At 36.5% G+C, this 15,190-nt stretch overlaps 1 protein-coding gene across 3 annotated transcripts in view; it reads left to right on the top strand.

Moving 5' to 3' along the window:
- Positions 1–15,190, top strand: part of ZFP91 (ZFP91 zinc finger protein) — a 41,500-nt gene that overhangs the window by 15,953 nt on the left and 10,357 nt on the right. For 2 of the 3 annotated variants that reach the window (XM_011963475.1, XM_011963476.1), the window contains exons 1-2: positions 14,251–14,476; positions 14,731–14,767. In XM_011963475.1, coding sequence (XP_011818865.1) covers positions 14,251–14,476; positions 14,731–14,767 — 263 coding nt within the window. Of the gene's footprint in view, positions 1–14,250; positions 14,477–14,730; positions 14,768–15,190 lie in introns of those variants that run through there. The other variant, XM_011963477.1, reaches the window with a different exon arrangement.

Genomic DNA, 15,190 nt, shown 5'->3' on the forward strand with positions numbered 1-15,190 from the left:
AGTAGTATCAGTCTCTTTTTTTCTCTTTTTTTGGTTTTGAGACGGTGTTGTACTCTGTTGCCCAGGCTGGAATGCAGTGGTGCGATCTCAACTCACTGCAACCTCTGCCTCCTGGGTTCAAGCAGTTCTCCTTTCTTGGCCTCCTAAGTAGCTGGGCCTGGTGTGCACCACCATGGGTCTGGCTAATGTTTGTATTTTTAGTAGAGACAGGGTTTCACAATGTTGGTGAGGCTGGTCTGAAACTTCTGACCTCAAGTGACCTAACCCACCTCCGCCTCCCAAAGTGCCGGGTATAGGCTTGGGCTAGCACGCCTGGCCTAGCATTAATCTCTTATTGTCTCAAGTCATAGTATAAATCACTCTTACTTCATACCTTCTTCTTTCAAGAATGTACAGTTGGCCCTTGAACAACATGATAGGGTTAGGGGCACCCACTCCCCCTCACAAACAAAAACCTGCATTTAACTTCCCAGAAATTTTACTAATAGCCTACTATTGACCAGAAGCTTTATCAATAACATAAAATCAACTAATTCATATTTTTTATGTGTATTATATCCTGTATTCTTACAGTAAAATAATCTAGATAAAATGTTATTTAAAAAACCATACGGAAGAGAATATATTTACTATTCATTAAGTGTAAGTGTATTATAAGGTCTTCATCCTCTTCTTCACATTAAGTAAGCTAAGAAGGAGGAAGAAGAAGAGTCATTACTCTTACCTCAGGGGTTGACAGAAGTAGAAGGAGTGGCAGGAACATTTACAGAAATACAATTTCTGCCTAACTTGTTTTTTGCTTTTTCGTTTCTCTACAAATGTTTCTACACTTTAACCGTTTGCTTTAGTTTCAGGGCAGGTATCATAGAAGGGTTCCTGTCATAAAAGGAAGTCAGAAGCAGTCTTGAATAATTGGAACCTTTCTGCCAGAATTTCTAAGTTTTTAATGTTAGTTTGTTTTCCGGCATTGCTTCTTATATGTTGTCTTTTTCATCATCTGGCACCTGATCAAAAGCACTCATCTTCATCATGTCATCTTGTTAATTCCTCTTGTGTGGTGTCTGTTTGCACTTGAATTTATCCAAGATGCTTATTTTTAAACTCTTCACCATCACCAGCCCACCACCCCCTTTTTTTTTGGCCATATTCACAATCTCTTTCATGATTTGCTTGATTGGCTCTGCCGTAAATCCTGTGAAGTCAGGCACAACATCTGGACACAATTTTCTCCAGCAGGGATTTTCTATAACGATGGCATCTTCAGTGGTGTAATCCTTCCTGACTTTCATGATGTTCTCTCTATTGGGATTTTCTTACATAGAGTTAACAGTCCTTTTCCATAGAATATCGTATAATGAGACTTAAAGATTCTTATGACCCCCTGATTGGGAAGGTGAATTAGACACATTGTATTTGGGGGTCAAGTAGACCACACCTTTGATGTTAAACTCATGAGGCAGCCAGGAGCATTGTCCAATATCAAAAGAACCGTAAAAGACAGTCCCTAACTCACAAGGTACTTCCTCACTTCAGGGGCAATGCATCCATGAAACCAATCAAGAAAATTAGTTCTTGTTTTCCTGGCCTTTTTGTTGTATAACCAAAAGATTGTTGGTTTTTCTCTTCAAGGCTCAGGAGTTAGTAGCTTTATAGATGAGGGCAGCCCTGATCATAAACCTAACTGCTTTTACATAAAACAGTGGAGTTAGCCTATCCTTTCCTGCTTTAAATCCTGTTGCTTGCTTCTCCTCCTTACTAGTAAATGTCCTTTGTGGCATTTTTTTCCACACTGGGGTAGTTTGCATTAAAAACTTAGGCAGATACCGTTCCTCAACTGTTTTCTTAACAGTGCCTGGGAACTTGTCTGCTGCCTGTTGGACAGTAGAAGCTGTTGCTCCTGTTATCTTGACTTTTTTTTTTTTTTTTTGAGACGGAGTCTCACTCTGTTGCCCAGACTGGAGTGCAGTGGCGCGATCTTGGCTCTCTGCAAGCTCCGCCTCCTGGGTTCATGCCATTCTCCTGCCTCAGCCTCTCCCGAGTAGCTGGGACTACAGGCGCCCATATCTTGACATTTTTAAAGCCAAATCTCTTTCTGAAATTATCAAACCATTCTCGCTGGCATTAAATTCTTCACCTTTCTTTTGCTTTAAGTTGTCATATAATGACTTTACTTAGAGTCTGTAGGTATGCCTTTCTTATAGCAATTCTGTACCCACATAAAAGCTGCATCTTGAATGTGAGATAGAAGTATTTTGCAAAAACTGCAAGATTTTTGCACGTGCTACTGCAGGTGCAGCGATGGCCTCACAAATTTCCTTTTCTTCAGTACTTTTTATGTTGGATTCATTTATCTTAAAGTGATGAGCAGCTGCAGCTACACACCTCAACCTTCTATGCTTATCAAGCAATTCAACTTTTTCTTGTAATACCATGATTTTTCCCTGCTTCTTGGAAGCACTTCCAGTATCACTAGTGGCAACTCTTCTGGATCCCATAGTGTTATTCAAGGTTTCAGGTATTGCTCTAAACATAGTGAAAAATGAGTTAACTGAGAGAGATCCCTTTTACTTTGACAGTAAATTCACTCAGGTGGTGATGATTATCCTCACGACATTTTAAGCAGATACGTGAAACAGCTGAGCTTGCTGCGATAGCAACAGGAGATAACTATGAAATTATTATGTACTGAGTTAATTTTATGCAGTTATTCAATACAACATCTTTACGTTTCTTTACATTTCTCTGGACTTTGGATGATGCCATGTATAGTCTGAGACTTTGTGAGTGTAGGTTTTGTTGAATTTTAACTTTTTGTAATGTATTTGTGTATATTTTACAGTAATGTCATCAAATAGAGTAGTATCTATAGTTTATATATAGTTTATGCATTCATGAGATACCTTAATTTTTTCAATATTTCTAGGCTACACAGTTTTGTCTGCAAGTTTTTTCAAATTGTCACAAATCTCCAAAAATTTTTCTCGTATGTTTAAGAAAACCTACGTATGAGTGGATCCATGCAGTTCAAAGCTATGTTGTTCAAGGGTTAATTAACTGTAGTTATATTCACTGTGCCTGCATGTTGCTCATGCAGTGACTAGCATGATGTCTTCCTTTACCCAAGCTAGTATGGCTTTTTTGTCTTATTATTTATGTATCAAGGAACCTCCTCAAGGTTAGCTGCTATTATAAGAAACAACTGGAAATTGTCTTTGAAGTACCACACAGAAGAAACTTGGCTTGTTTCCTATCTGTTTATGATTGTTTATGCTGATGTATGGATTGCCCTTCAGTTATCAGTTTCTATTCCAGAAACCTGGCAGTACTTTTGTGCACGTGTGTGTGTGTGTGTGTGTGTGTGTGTGTGTGTGTGTGTGTGTGTTTTGAGGTGAAATTTACAGAAAATAGTAGTAAAAAATAATTGAAAGCATACAATTCAGTGACATTTAGTACATTTACAGTGTTGTACAACTATCACTTCTCTCTAGTTCCAGACATTTTCATCACCACCAACAAAGGAGTCCCCTGAACCCATTAAAAGCAGTTATTCCCCTTCCCCCATTTAGCTGCAGCAAACATTAATCCGCTTTCTGTCTCTATGGGTTTGCCTATTGTGGATGTTATATATAATTGGAATCATACAATACGGAACTTTTCTTTCTAGCATCTATCATATAGTGTATTTTTAAGGTTCATTCATACTGTAACATATTAAGACTTCATTCCTTTTTAAGGCTGGATAAAAATTTTCTTTGTGTGTATATATGACATTTTGTTTATCCATTCACTGGTTAGCGGATATTTGGGTTGTTTCCACAATTTGGGTATTGAGAATTGTGCTTGTATGAATATTCATATGTAATAAGTATTTCTTTGAAAAGCTGTTTTCAATTTTTGGTGTATGTACCTAGAAGAGGAATTGCTGGATCATATGGTTATTCTGTGTCTAAGTTTTTGTAACATTTTTCTTAACAATGTTTTCTTAGGTTTTCCATAACACTGTTTTCCTCATTAGCTGCCTCATTTTACATGTCCACCAGCAATAAACAGTGGTTCCAATTTCTCTGCATTCTCACCAACACTTCTTATTTTCTTTTTTTTATTATTTTTAGTAGCCATTGTAGTATGTGGGAAATGGTAATCTCATGTGGTTTTGATTTGCATTTCATTAATGACTGATGTTCCATATCTTTTCAAGTACTTTTTGGCCATTCGTATATCTCTGGAGGAATAATCTGTTCAAGTTCTTTGCCCATGTTTTAATTGGGTTGTTTCTCTTTTTGTTGTTAAATCCAAAGACTTTATATATTTTGGATATTATTCTTTTACCAGATATATGACTTGCAAATATATTCTCCCATTTCTGTAGGTTGTTTTCACTTGTAAGCATTTTTTAGTGCTATCTCATATGTTTAGGTCTTTGATCCATTTTGAGTTAATTTTTATAGATGGTGTAAGGTAGGAGTACAACTTCATTTTTTGCGTGTGGATATCCATTTATCTTAGCACCATTTCTTGAAGAGACTGTGCTTTCCCCTACTGAATGGTCTTAGCCACCTTCTTAAAAATCAGTTGACCATAGATGTGTAGATTTATATCTGGACCTTTAATTCAGTTAGTTGATTTACTTATTAGTCTTATGCCAGTAATACATTGTATTGATTACTGAAGCTTTATAGTAAGTTTTGAAATTGAGAAGAACAAAGTGCATCTTTAACTCAGTTTGTTTTCAAGATGGCTCTGACTAGTGTAGATCCCTTGCATTTGCTTGTGAACTTTAGGATTGGGTTGTCAATATCTACTGAAAAGGAAGCTGGGGTTTTGATAAGAATTACATTTAATCTGTGGCTTTATTTTCAGAGTATTGTCATCTTAACAATATTTCAATATTTTATTCCTTTTTATTCTGTTGTGTAAAGGTAATCATTTTCTTAATTTCCTTTTTGTTCCTTGCTCATATACTTAAAACAATGAATGTTATGTATTGGTCTTATATTCTGGCACTTTGAATTTGTGTATTACCTTTAACAGTTTTCTTTTGTGAAAATTCTTTAGAATTTTCTATATGTAAGGTCTTTTCATCTGCAAATAGAGATACAGTTTTACTTCTTCCTTTTCACTTTGGTTGCTTTTTTTTTTTTCCCTTGACTAATTGCTTGGCTGAAACTTCCAGTACAATGTTGAATGGAAGTGAAGAATGAGGGCATCTTTGTCTTGTTCCTGACCTTAGCAGGGGAGCTTTGTCTCTTGCCACTGCGAATGATGTGAGCTCTGGAGTTTTTGTAGGTGTTCTTTGTCCAGTTGAGGAAGTTCAATTCTATTCCTAGTTTTTTTTGTGTTCTTATCAGGAAAGTTTAATTTTGTCGGATTTTTTTTCTTCATCAATTGAGATGATGGTGTGTTTTTTCCTCCCTTTATTCTATTAATGTGGCACATTATATATATTTTTGTATGTCGAGCCACCGTCATAATCCTGGGACCTGTCTCAATTGATCATAGTGTTTAATCTTCTTAATATGATGCTATATTTGGTTTGCAGGGGATATTGGCTTACGGTTTTTTGTGGTGTCTTTGTCTGGCTTTGGTGTCAGAATAATGGCTGTGTTTATAGGATGAGTTGGGAAGTGTTCCATCTTCTATTTTTTAAAAGAGTTTGAGAAAGACTGGAGTTAATTCTTTAAATGTGTGGTAGAATCCAACAATGAAACCATCTAGAGGCTTCTGGCCTTCTTATTGGGAGCTTTTTGTTTACTGACTCAGTTGTCTACTTGTTAAAGATATGTTCGTCTTTTCCATTTCTTGTTGAATTGTTATTGGTAACTTGTGTGTGCCTAAGAAATTGTTGCTTTTATCTGTGTCATTTGTTGGCATACAATTGTTCATTGTGTTTTCTTGTTTATTTCAGTGGTAGTGTCCCATTTTCATTTCTGGTTTTAGTAAATTGGGTCTTCTCTTATTACCCAAAAGTTTGTTGATTTTGTTATCTTGTCAAATAACTAACTTATTTACTTTATTCTGCTAGCTTTGGGTTTACTCTGCTCCTTTTTTCCTAGCTCTTATGGGGATGATGTTAGGTTATTGACTCAGGCATGCGATTTTCTTTTTCTATTTTAATGTAGGCATTTATATCTAGAAATTTTCCTCTGAGAACTGCTTTCACTGCATCCCCTAGGTTGGGATATTTTGTTTTCATTTTCAGTCATCTCTAAGTATGAGTTTTCTAGTTTTCCTTCTGATATTGATTTCTAGTTTCATTGCATTGTGGTCAGAGAACATACTTTATATGACAGCAGCCATTTTTGAAATTTATTGAGACTTTTCAATATGTCTGATTCCCCCTGCCCCGCCCCCAAGATGAAGTCTCACTCTTATCACCCAGGCTGGAGTGCAGCCATGTGATCTTGGCTCACTGCAACCTCCACCTCCTGGGTTCAAGCAATTCTCCTGCCTCAGCCTCCTCGAGTAGCTGGGACTACAGCCACACGCCACCATGCCCGGCTAATTTTTGTATTCTTAGTAGAGACAGGGTTTCGCCATGTTGGCTAGGCTGGTCTCGAACTCCCAACCTCAGGTGATCTGCCTGCCTCAGCCTCCCAAAGTGTTGGGATTACAGGTGTGAGCCACTGTGCCTAGTCCAATGTTTGTTTTTTAATATTATGTCTAGTTCTAATATGTCTGATTTTTTAATACTGCTTGAGTTCTGTATTTCCTTATCAAACTTCTGACTGGTGTTTGGTTCTGTTATTGAAAGTGGGGTACTGATGTCTCCATTTTTGTGATTGTGGTATTACCTGTTTCTCTTCAATTCTGTACATCTTTGCTACATATGTTATGTGTTGATATATCTTGAGAGGGAGAGGGGGCCTATGTTAGCTATGTATAGGCTTATATTTATTTTCTAGATTGATTGACCCTCTCGTTAATGTATAATGTTCTTTGTATTTTGTAACAGTTGTTGAAGTGCATTTTGCCTGATATTAGTAGGGCCACCCTTATGAGTTAAATTGCTTTCCTCAAAAAATGTTGAAGTCTTAACTCAGGTACCTGTGAATGGAACATTGAGAAATAGGGTCTCTGTAGTAAATAGGCTTTTGTGGTAATTTGTTATGGCAGTCCTAGGAAACTAACACATTTTGGTATTGGAAGTGGGCTATAAAAAAGTACCTAAAAATGTTGGCATAGCTTTGGGATTGGGTAATGGATATTGTCTTGGAGTATTTTGAGGTGTGGCGCATGCCTCTAATCCCAGCTATACTGGGAAGGCTGAGGCGGGAGAATTGCTCGAACCTGGGAGGCGATGGTTGCGGTGAGCCAAGATTGCGCTGTTGCACTCCAACCTGGGCAGCGAGAGTGAAACTCTATCTCAAAAGAAAAGAAAAGAAAAGAGGAGAGTCTAGATTGCCTTGAAGAGATGGTCAACAGAAATATGAGCATTAAAGACAGTCTGATGAGGCCTTAGAAGGAAATGATTAACATGTTGTACAGTGGAGAAAAGGTGATCCTTGTTATAAAGTTGCAGAGAACTTGACTGAATTGTGTTCTATCATTGGTTAAGCAATGAACTTGGATATTTAGCTGAGTAGATTTACAGGCAATATGTAGAAGACAAAACTTTGTTTCTTCTTGTTTGTATACTAGTATGTGAGAGGAAAGATACAAATTGAGGAATGAATTGTTTAGCAAAAAGGAGTCAGCACTTGATCATTTGGAAACTTTTTAGTTGTCCAGATAATGTATTGTGGTACAGGACCAAGGCTGTGACTGGACAGCTATTCTCTAAAGAGACTTGGTATATAACTTGTGGATCGAATCAGCCATCTCAGCAGTTCCCAAAATAGACATGCAATTTTTCAGGAAAGATCTGTGGAGGACCCTCATTTGATGGCTTTGACCCCCTGAATTTCTTGAAAGACTGACAAAGTTTTTGAGAATGTTGTAACAGCAGAAACACTACCAGGCTGGACTGAATGGGACAGAGACAAAATGGAATTAAAGAAGAATGATGCTGAGGGTAGAGCCGCAAATGCTGGGTCCTGGATGTATTAGACTTCCTGGAGCCACGATAGTGGGGCTATTTCCCCAGTGGGCTCAGAGTACAAATCATTATCCACAAAGGCTTATTCTTAGGCCTAAAAGTCTAATGCTGTTTGCTAGGTTTTGGACTAACCTGGGACCCCTGACCCTTTTTTCCCCCCTTCTCTTTTCTTCCTTTTGATATGGAGATACCTAATCTATAACTGTCCCACCATTGTTTTTTGGAATCAGCTCCATAGATGGAGAAGAATTTTGCTCTAGAGTGGACCATACCCCGAGTCTCATTCATAGCTGATCTGGATGATGATATTTGATCCCTTTTGAGTTGATGATTTTTAGGTATTGTTTCGGATTTAGAGTTGATACTGGAATGGATTAAGACTCCGGGAGGTTGGGATTAGGTGAATGTCTTTTGCACATTGGAAGGACATAAATTTTAGGGAACCAGAAGGTGCAGACCACTATGGGTTGAATTTTATCCCCCCAAAAATGTGTTGAGGTCCTAGCCCTTAGTACCTGTGAATATGAACTTATTTGGAAATAGAATCTTTGCAGATGTAATCAAGTTATGATGGAGTTATTCTGTATTAGAATGGGCCCTAATCCACTATGACTGATGTCCTTATAAGAATAAGCGAGACACATGGGACAGGAGGAAGCACCATGTGATAATGGAGATAGAATTGAAGTTAGCAGCTATAAGCCAAGTTTTTGACCACCACCAAAAGCTAGGAAGAGGCAAGGAATGATGCTTCCCAGAGTCTCAGAGGGAATGTGGTCTGTTATTGTGTTGATTTTGGACTTTCATCCTCCAGAGGTATGGGAGAATAGATTTCTGTTAAGACATCCCAGTTTGTTGTGATTTGGTAGAGCAGCCCTGGTAGACTAATACATTATTTCAGCTCTCTCTTTCTTTCTTTTCGCATGTAATATCTTAATCCATTCTTTTACTTTGAACCTGTTTGTGTCTTTGGATCTAAAGCAAATTTATCTAATCTATATCCCGCAGTCTGAATGTGGCTCAGGAGGGCTTTGAATGTGTCCCAACACAAAATCGTAAACTTTCTTACACAGTATGAGATCTTTTTAAAATTTTTTTAGCTTATCAGCTATCATTAGTGTATTTTATGTGTGGCCCACGACATGTCGTCTTCTTCCAGTGTGGCCCAGAGAAGCCAAAAGATTGGACACCCAGGTCTAACCTGAGTTTCTTGTAGACAGACTGTAGATTGGTTGTATTTTTTGTTTATCCATTCTGCTAATATGTACCTTTTAATTCTACAGTTTATACATATTTAAATTACTGATAAGAATGGCCTACCATTTTGCTTTGTGTTTTCTACCTGTCTTAATATCTTTTATTTTGATCTTTATTTTCTTTGTATTTCCTTCTTTGTGTTGCAGATACATAGCAGTGTACCATTGTCTCTTTTCATTTTCTGTGTATTTTTATTTTCTTAGTGGTTACCTGGGGATTGCATTTAGTACTTCAAACTTTATCTAGTTTAATGCCAATTTAGCTTCAGTAGTGAACATATCTCTGCTCTGTACCATTCTGTGCCTCACCATTTATGTTATTGTTGCAAATTGTATGTTTTGATGTCAAATGCCCATTAACATAAATTTATAATTGTTATTTTATACATTTATCTTTCAAATCATGTAGGGAGAAAAAGGAGTTACAAATCGAAAGTATAGTATCGTATTTTTGCCTCCGTAATTGTCTTTGCCAGTGTTTTAATTTATGGCTTTCAGTGTTCTCTAGTGTCCTTTAATTTCATCTTAGAGGATTCCTGGTGGCATTTTTTATAGGGCAGATCTACTAGTGATAAGCTGTTTTTGATTTTCTGGTAATGTCTTAATTTCATGAACTTCATTTTTAAAGAATAGTTCCGGCAGCTATAGAATTCTTGCCTGACGATTTCTTTTTTCCTTTCGTCACTTTGTTATCACACTGCCCTCTGACTGACTTCCATGGTTTCTGATGAGAAACAGGCTGTTAATCTTGTTGAGCATTCCTTGTTGCTGATGAGTCACTTCTTGCTGTTTTTATGGTTCTTTGTATTTGTCTTTCTACCAATTGATAATAATGTGTCTGGGGGTGGGTCTCTTTCATTTATCCTCCTAGGAGTTAGGTAAAGTTCTTGTTTGTATAGGCTTTTTTTCCCCAGTAGTTTTTCAAATATTCTTTCTGTTCATTTTCTCCTCTCCTTCTGCAGATCTTATTATGCATCTCTTGACATGCTTAATGGTTGTCTAAACGATCTGCTGGGCTGTATTTTTCTTGATTCTTTTTTTCTTTATATTCATACTGGATCATCTCTGTTGGCCTAGCTTAAAGTTCACTGATTCTTCTTTTTCAAGTCTGCAGTGAATTTTTGATTTCAGTTATTATACTTCTCAGCTCCAGAATTTTTTTCCCTCAGTTCCTTTCCTTTTTTTTTTTTTTTTGAGATGGAGTTTCGCTCTTGTTGCCCATGCTGGATTGCAATGATGTTATCTTAGCTCACTGCAACCTCCACCTCCTGGGTTCAAGTGATTCTCCTACCTCAGCCTCCCAAGAAGCTGGGATTACACGGACACACCACCACACCCAGCTAATTTTTCTATCTTTAGTAGAGACAGGGTTTCACCATGTTGTCCAGGTTGATCTCAAACCCCTGACCTTAGATGATCTGCCTGCCTTGGCCTCCCAGAGTGCTGGAATTACAGGTGTGAGCCACTGTACCTGGCCTCTCTTGGTTCTTTTTATAGTTATGTTTTTATTGATATTCTTGATATTCTGTTTTCATTGAGACATAATTCTTTTGATTTCCTTTAGTACTGTTAATGCTTTTCTTTAGCTCTGATTTTCTTTAGTTCTTTAAACATTTTTTTTTTTTTTTGCAACTTTTATTTTCGATTCGGGGGTACATGTGCAGGTTTGTTACTGGGGCATATTGTATGATACGAGATTTAGGGTACAAATGATCCCATCACGCAGGTACTGAGCATGGTACCCAATAGTTTTTCAACCTCCCCCTCAGTAATCTCCAGTTTCTGTTGTTGCCATCTTTATGTCCATGAGTACCTAAAGTTTAGCTCCTACTTCGGTCTCTGTGGTCTTTGAAGGCTCTGGTCCTTTAGCTTATATTCATCGAGCGATTTGACAGATTTCCTTAAACGTCTTTACTCACGTTTTCCTTGATTCAGTGCTCCTTGGACTTTTATAACCTTTAACTATTGTCCATAGTTTCCACAAAGTTGATTCTGACAGTTTTTGTTCATGGTATGTGTTTATTTCTGTGGAGGGACATTTTTGCTGTCATCTCTGACAGAGTGATTTTTTTTTTAAGACTAGATTTTTAGGTGATGGGGGCGGTAGTATTCAATAAGAATAAGATAGGCTATTATGCTTTATTTATAATGGTAAGCTATTGTTATCAAATTGGCATCATTTATCCAATGAGTATAAAATCCACAGTATAGGAAGTTGTGGGCATACCATCCTTTCATCATGAAGAAGAAAAGAGCTTTGTTGAGGACAGGAGGTTATAGAGTGGGTTCAAAGCCCAACTCGGTACAGTTGGGTTAAGGAAAAAAAAGATGTTTCTATTATTAAATGTTGTAATACTTCATAGATGGTGTTGAATTGTTCTCTTTGATGAAATTATTTTAAAAGTAGTCATGACCTACATGTAAAAGTCCTTCATTATTAATCTCAAAATGATTTCTAAATCTAGGTGTCCTTAGCTAACCTTGTGATTTTGAATAAGCTGCTTCTTTGGTCTTCTAGATACTTTATGGGTAAAACTTAATGGATTGTGCTTAGACTGAATGGCATTTGAGGTATTTTCACCTCTATTAATGTTTTTTTTAATTTTTTCTATTAAAATAGCTCAGATAGGAGGGTGATACAATAATGAATGGAAAAGGCAGCTGAAAGGAAGTGCACAACTGATTTTGATGGTTGTTTAGAACTGTGCACACTGCTATTTATCTCTGTGTTTCAAACTAATTTCATTACTTCAGTATATTCTCATAAAACTTTCAGTGTAGTTAAAGCTAAAATAGCCTATAGTCACCACATTGTTCCATAGTAAACTTTTTTAATGTTAAGCAAAAATGTTGCCATACTGTGTATGTAGTTTTGTGTCTTTTTTATACATTTAACAATATTTTTGCTGATAATTCCATGTCATTTTTAACAGAAACCTACCTCTATTTAGTATTCCATCATAGTAAGGTATCATGGTTTATTTCAGCACTTTATCTTTGACAGAGGGTTAGGTTGTTTCTGTTCTTTGCTATTATAAACATGCTACAGTTAACCTCCATGTGGTAGTTTGTATTTCTAGGACTTAAAGGTGAAATTGCTACACATATTTTTGGACCTTCTCTTGAAGTAACCAGTACTTACGAATTTCTTGTATCTCTTTCCAGAAATGTTATAGTATGTAAGATATATATATATATATACACACACACATACACACTCACACATACTGTAATGACTAATGTATAGCACTGTTTTTAAGTAGTAGAAGAGTAGAAAACTAAATGTTCAAAGGGGGATTGGTTTCATAAGTTATATATTTGTATATATCTTACATATATATATATCTTACATATGTACACAATTATTTGTGAAATCAATCCCTCTTTGAACGTTTAGTTTTCTACTCTTCTACTACTTAAAACAGTGCTATACATTAGTCATTTATAAGTATGATTGTAATTTTGTAGGATTAATTTCTAATAGTTGAACGTCATGTGGAAAGGTGTATACATTTATAATTTTGATGTATATGGTCAAATTGTTCTGCATGGAGGTTTTGCTAATACATTATCTGTGTGTTAGAGTATGTTGTCAAATACAGTATATTGTCATATATGATCATCCCCAGTATAATACATGAAAAATGATGTCTTGCTGTTGTTTTCATTTGAGTTTCTCCTGTTCTGAGTGGATTGAGCTTTTGTTTTTGTTTTTCATTCCTATTTTTCTTTTCTTTTTTTCCTTTTCTTTTTTTTTTTTTTTTGACGGAGTCTTGCTGTTTTGCTGAGGCTGGAGTGCAGTGGCGCAATCTCAGCTCACTGCAACCTCTGCCTCCCGGGTTCAAGCAATTCTCCTGCCTCAGCCTCCCCAGAAGCTGGGATTACAGGTGTACACCACCACACCTGGCTAATTTTTCTATCTTTAGTAGAGACGGGGTTTCACCATGTTGGCCAGGCTGGTCATGAACTCCTGACCTTGTGATCTGCCCACCTCGGCCACCCAAAGTGCGGGGATTACAGGTATGAGCCACTGTGCCCAGCCTGTTAGTTCCTATTTTTCTATTGGGTTGTTAGACTTTGTGTATGGTGTATTTTGCCATGTGGAAAATTGTTTTTATGTGTATCTTATGACTTGAAATTATGTTTTATTATTGGGCCTTTCCCATTCTAAGTTTATTAAAGAATCTTGTATTGTTAAAATGGGCTCACTTCTAATGTACTTTTTTTAATATAGGTCTAAGTAATTAGCTACTCCAGGTATGAAAGCCAGTTTCTGAGGTTAACTTTTTATTACTTACGGCTCAAGAGAGGATGACCTACCATACGTCATTCACCCTTAAAGCATGACAAAATATAGGATAACAATAACAGATTTTGTGTGTTCTCCTGTACACAGTGTCTTATAGGACAACTGAAACAGAATAGCACCAGAGCTGGACTTTACCATTCAATTGCTCTATAGATTAGTTCAAATTTACAGTGTGATTTTAAGAAAAACTCTTGATTAGAGTGAAAAGTACTCCTGTTAGGAATTCCTCTTCAGTAATTTGTTATAGACTTGTTTGATTGTAAATAACATCTAGATCTATGGTTTGTTCTTTTTGGTGCCTCTGTAGTTCCGGTCATCTTTTTGGGACTAATTAATTTAGTTTCTTTTAACTTAGATCTAAAAGGTAGAATTTCATGAATCCAGTTACTTAAGTGTATTTTGCATAGTTAACATTGCATTTTTTAGAAGATAAGGCAGTATAAAATTACTACTTTGCAACATGAAGTAATTTATTTAGCATAATGACATTAAGGATAAGTTATCTAATTTTCTTCTTTTTTATCATTTCAGTAAAAGTCTTAGGTTCTTTTTCCTTTGAAAATACTTAATTTATCCTCAAGTAACTGTATTTACAATTAGTAGACATACAGGGATACTTATTGGTTAACCGTAAACTTAAAGAGAATGGTATGTCTTTTAATTTAGATCCCAAGGAAGAAAAAGAGGAAGAAGACGATTCTGCCCTCCCTCAGGAAGTTTCCATTGCTACATCTAGACCTAGCCGGGGCTGGCGTAGTAGTAGGACATCTGTTTCTCGCCATCGTGATACAGAGAACACCCGAAGCTCTCGGTCCAAGACTGGTTCATTGCAACTCATTTGCAAGTCAGAACCAAATACAGACCAACTTGATTATGGTACATTGCAACTAGAATATGGTGTTTACTAACTAGTTGCTGTTATATTTTAAATGTAATGTTGAACATTTGCCTTAACAGTTTAACTGTCAGGGGCAGGTGTGATGATTTAGGTAGTATTTCTTTGAACAATTTGCAGATATTCTGCTTTTGTGTAATTATGCCATGCAGTAATTTGATTTTCATTTCTTGACTGCAGAGAGAAAATACCGTATCTACACTAATAAAATTTTGTTTTGTCTTTGTTTTTCTAGATGTTGGAGAAGAGCATCAGTCTCCAGGTGGCATTAGGTAAAAAAATATTAATGTTTCATTTTTAAACCTTTGGGGAAATAACATAGTCACATTAAATGATTCAGAAGTTGCTTCCATTTGAAACAATTTTGAACTGTAAGAGAAATTGACATCAGTTTTGATACTGCATTTAGACTCCATGTTGAGCTTAATTAGAACTTAAACCATGTAATCTGCTTACATAGCTTAGAAATCATGTCTTGAGTACCTTATGTGTTTGGACTTATTCCATGGTAGGAACTAATGTGAAATATGGGTGTTTTGGCCAAGGATTTGATATTTCAGTGGAATCTTTTGTGTTGTGATTTATCTGTTAATAGGTCTTTCGATACAGCGGATCACCAGACAGTATTACAAAGTCAGTTGTTTCTTAACTTTTAATGCCATTGAGTTGTCATCACCCTGTCTTTATCTACGATT

The sequence above is a fragment of the Colobus angolensis genome, unplaced genomic scaffold (genome assembly GCF_000951035.1).
Source record: "Colobus angolensis palliatus isolate OR3802 unplaced genomic scaffold, Cang.pa_1.0 Scaffold61, whole genome shotgun sequence".
NCBI classification, from domain to species: Eukaryota; Metazoa; Chordata; class Mammalia; order Primates; family Cercopithecidae; genus Colobus; species Colobus angolensis.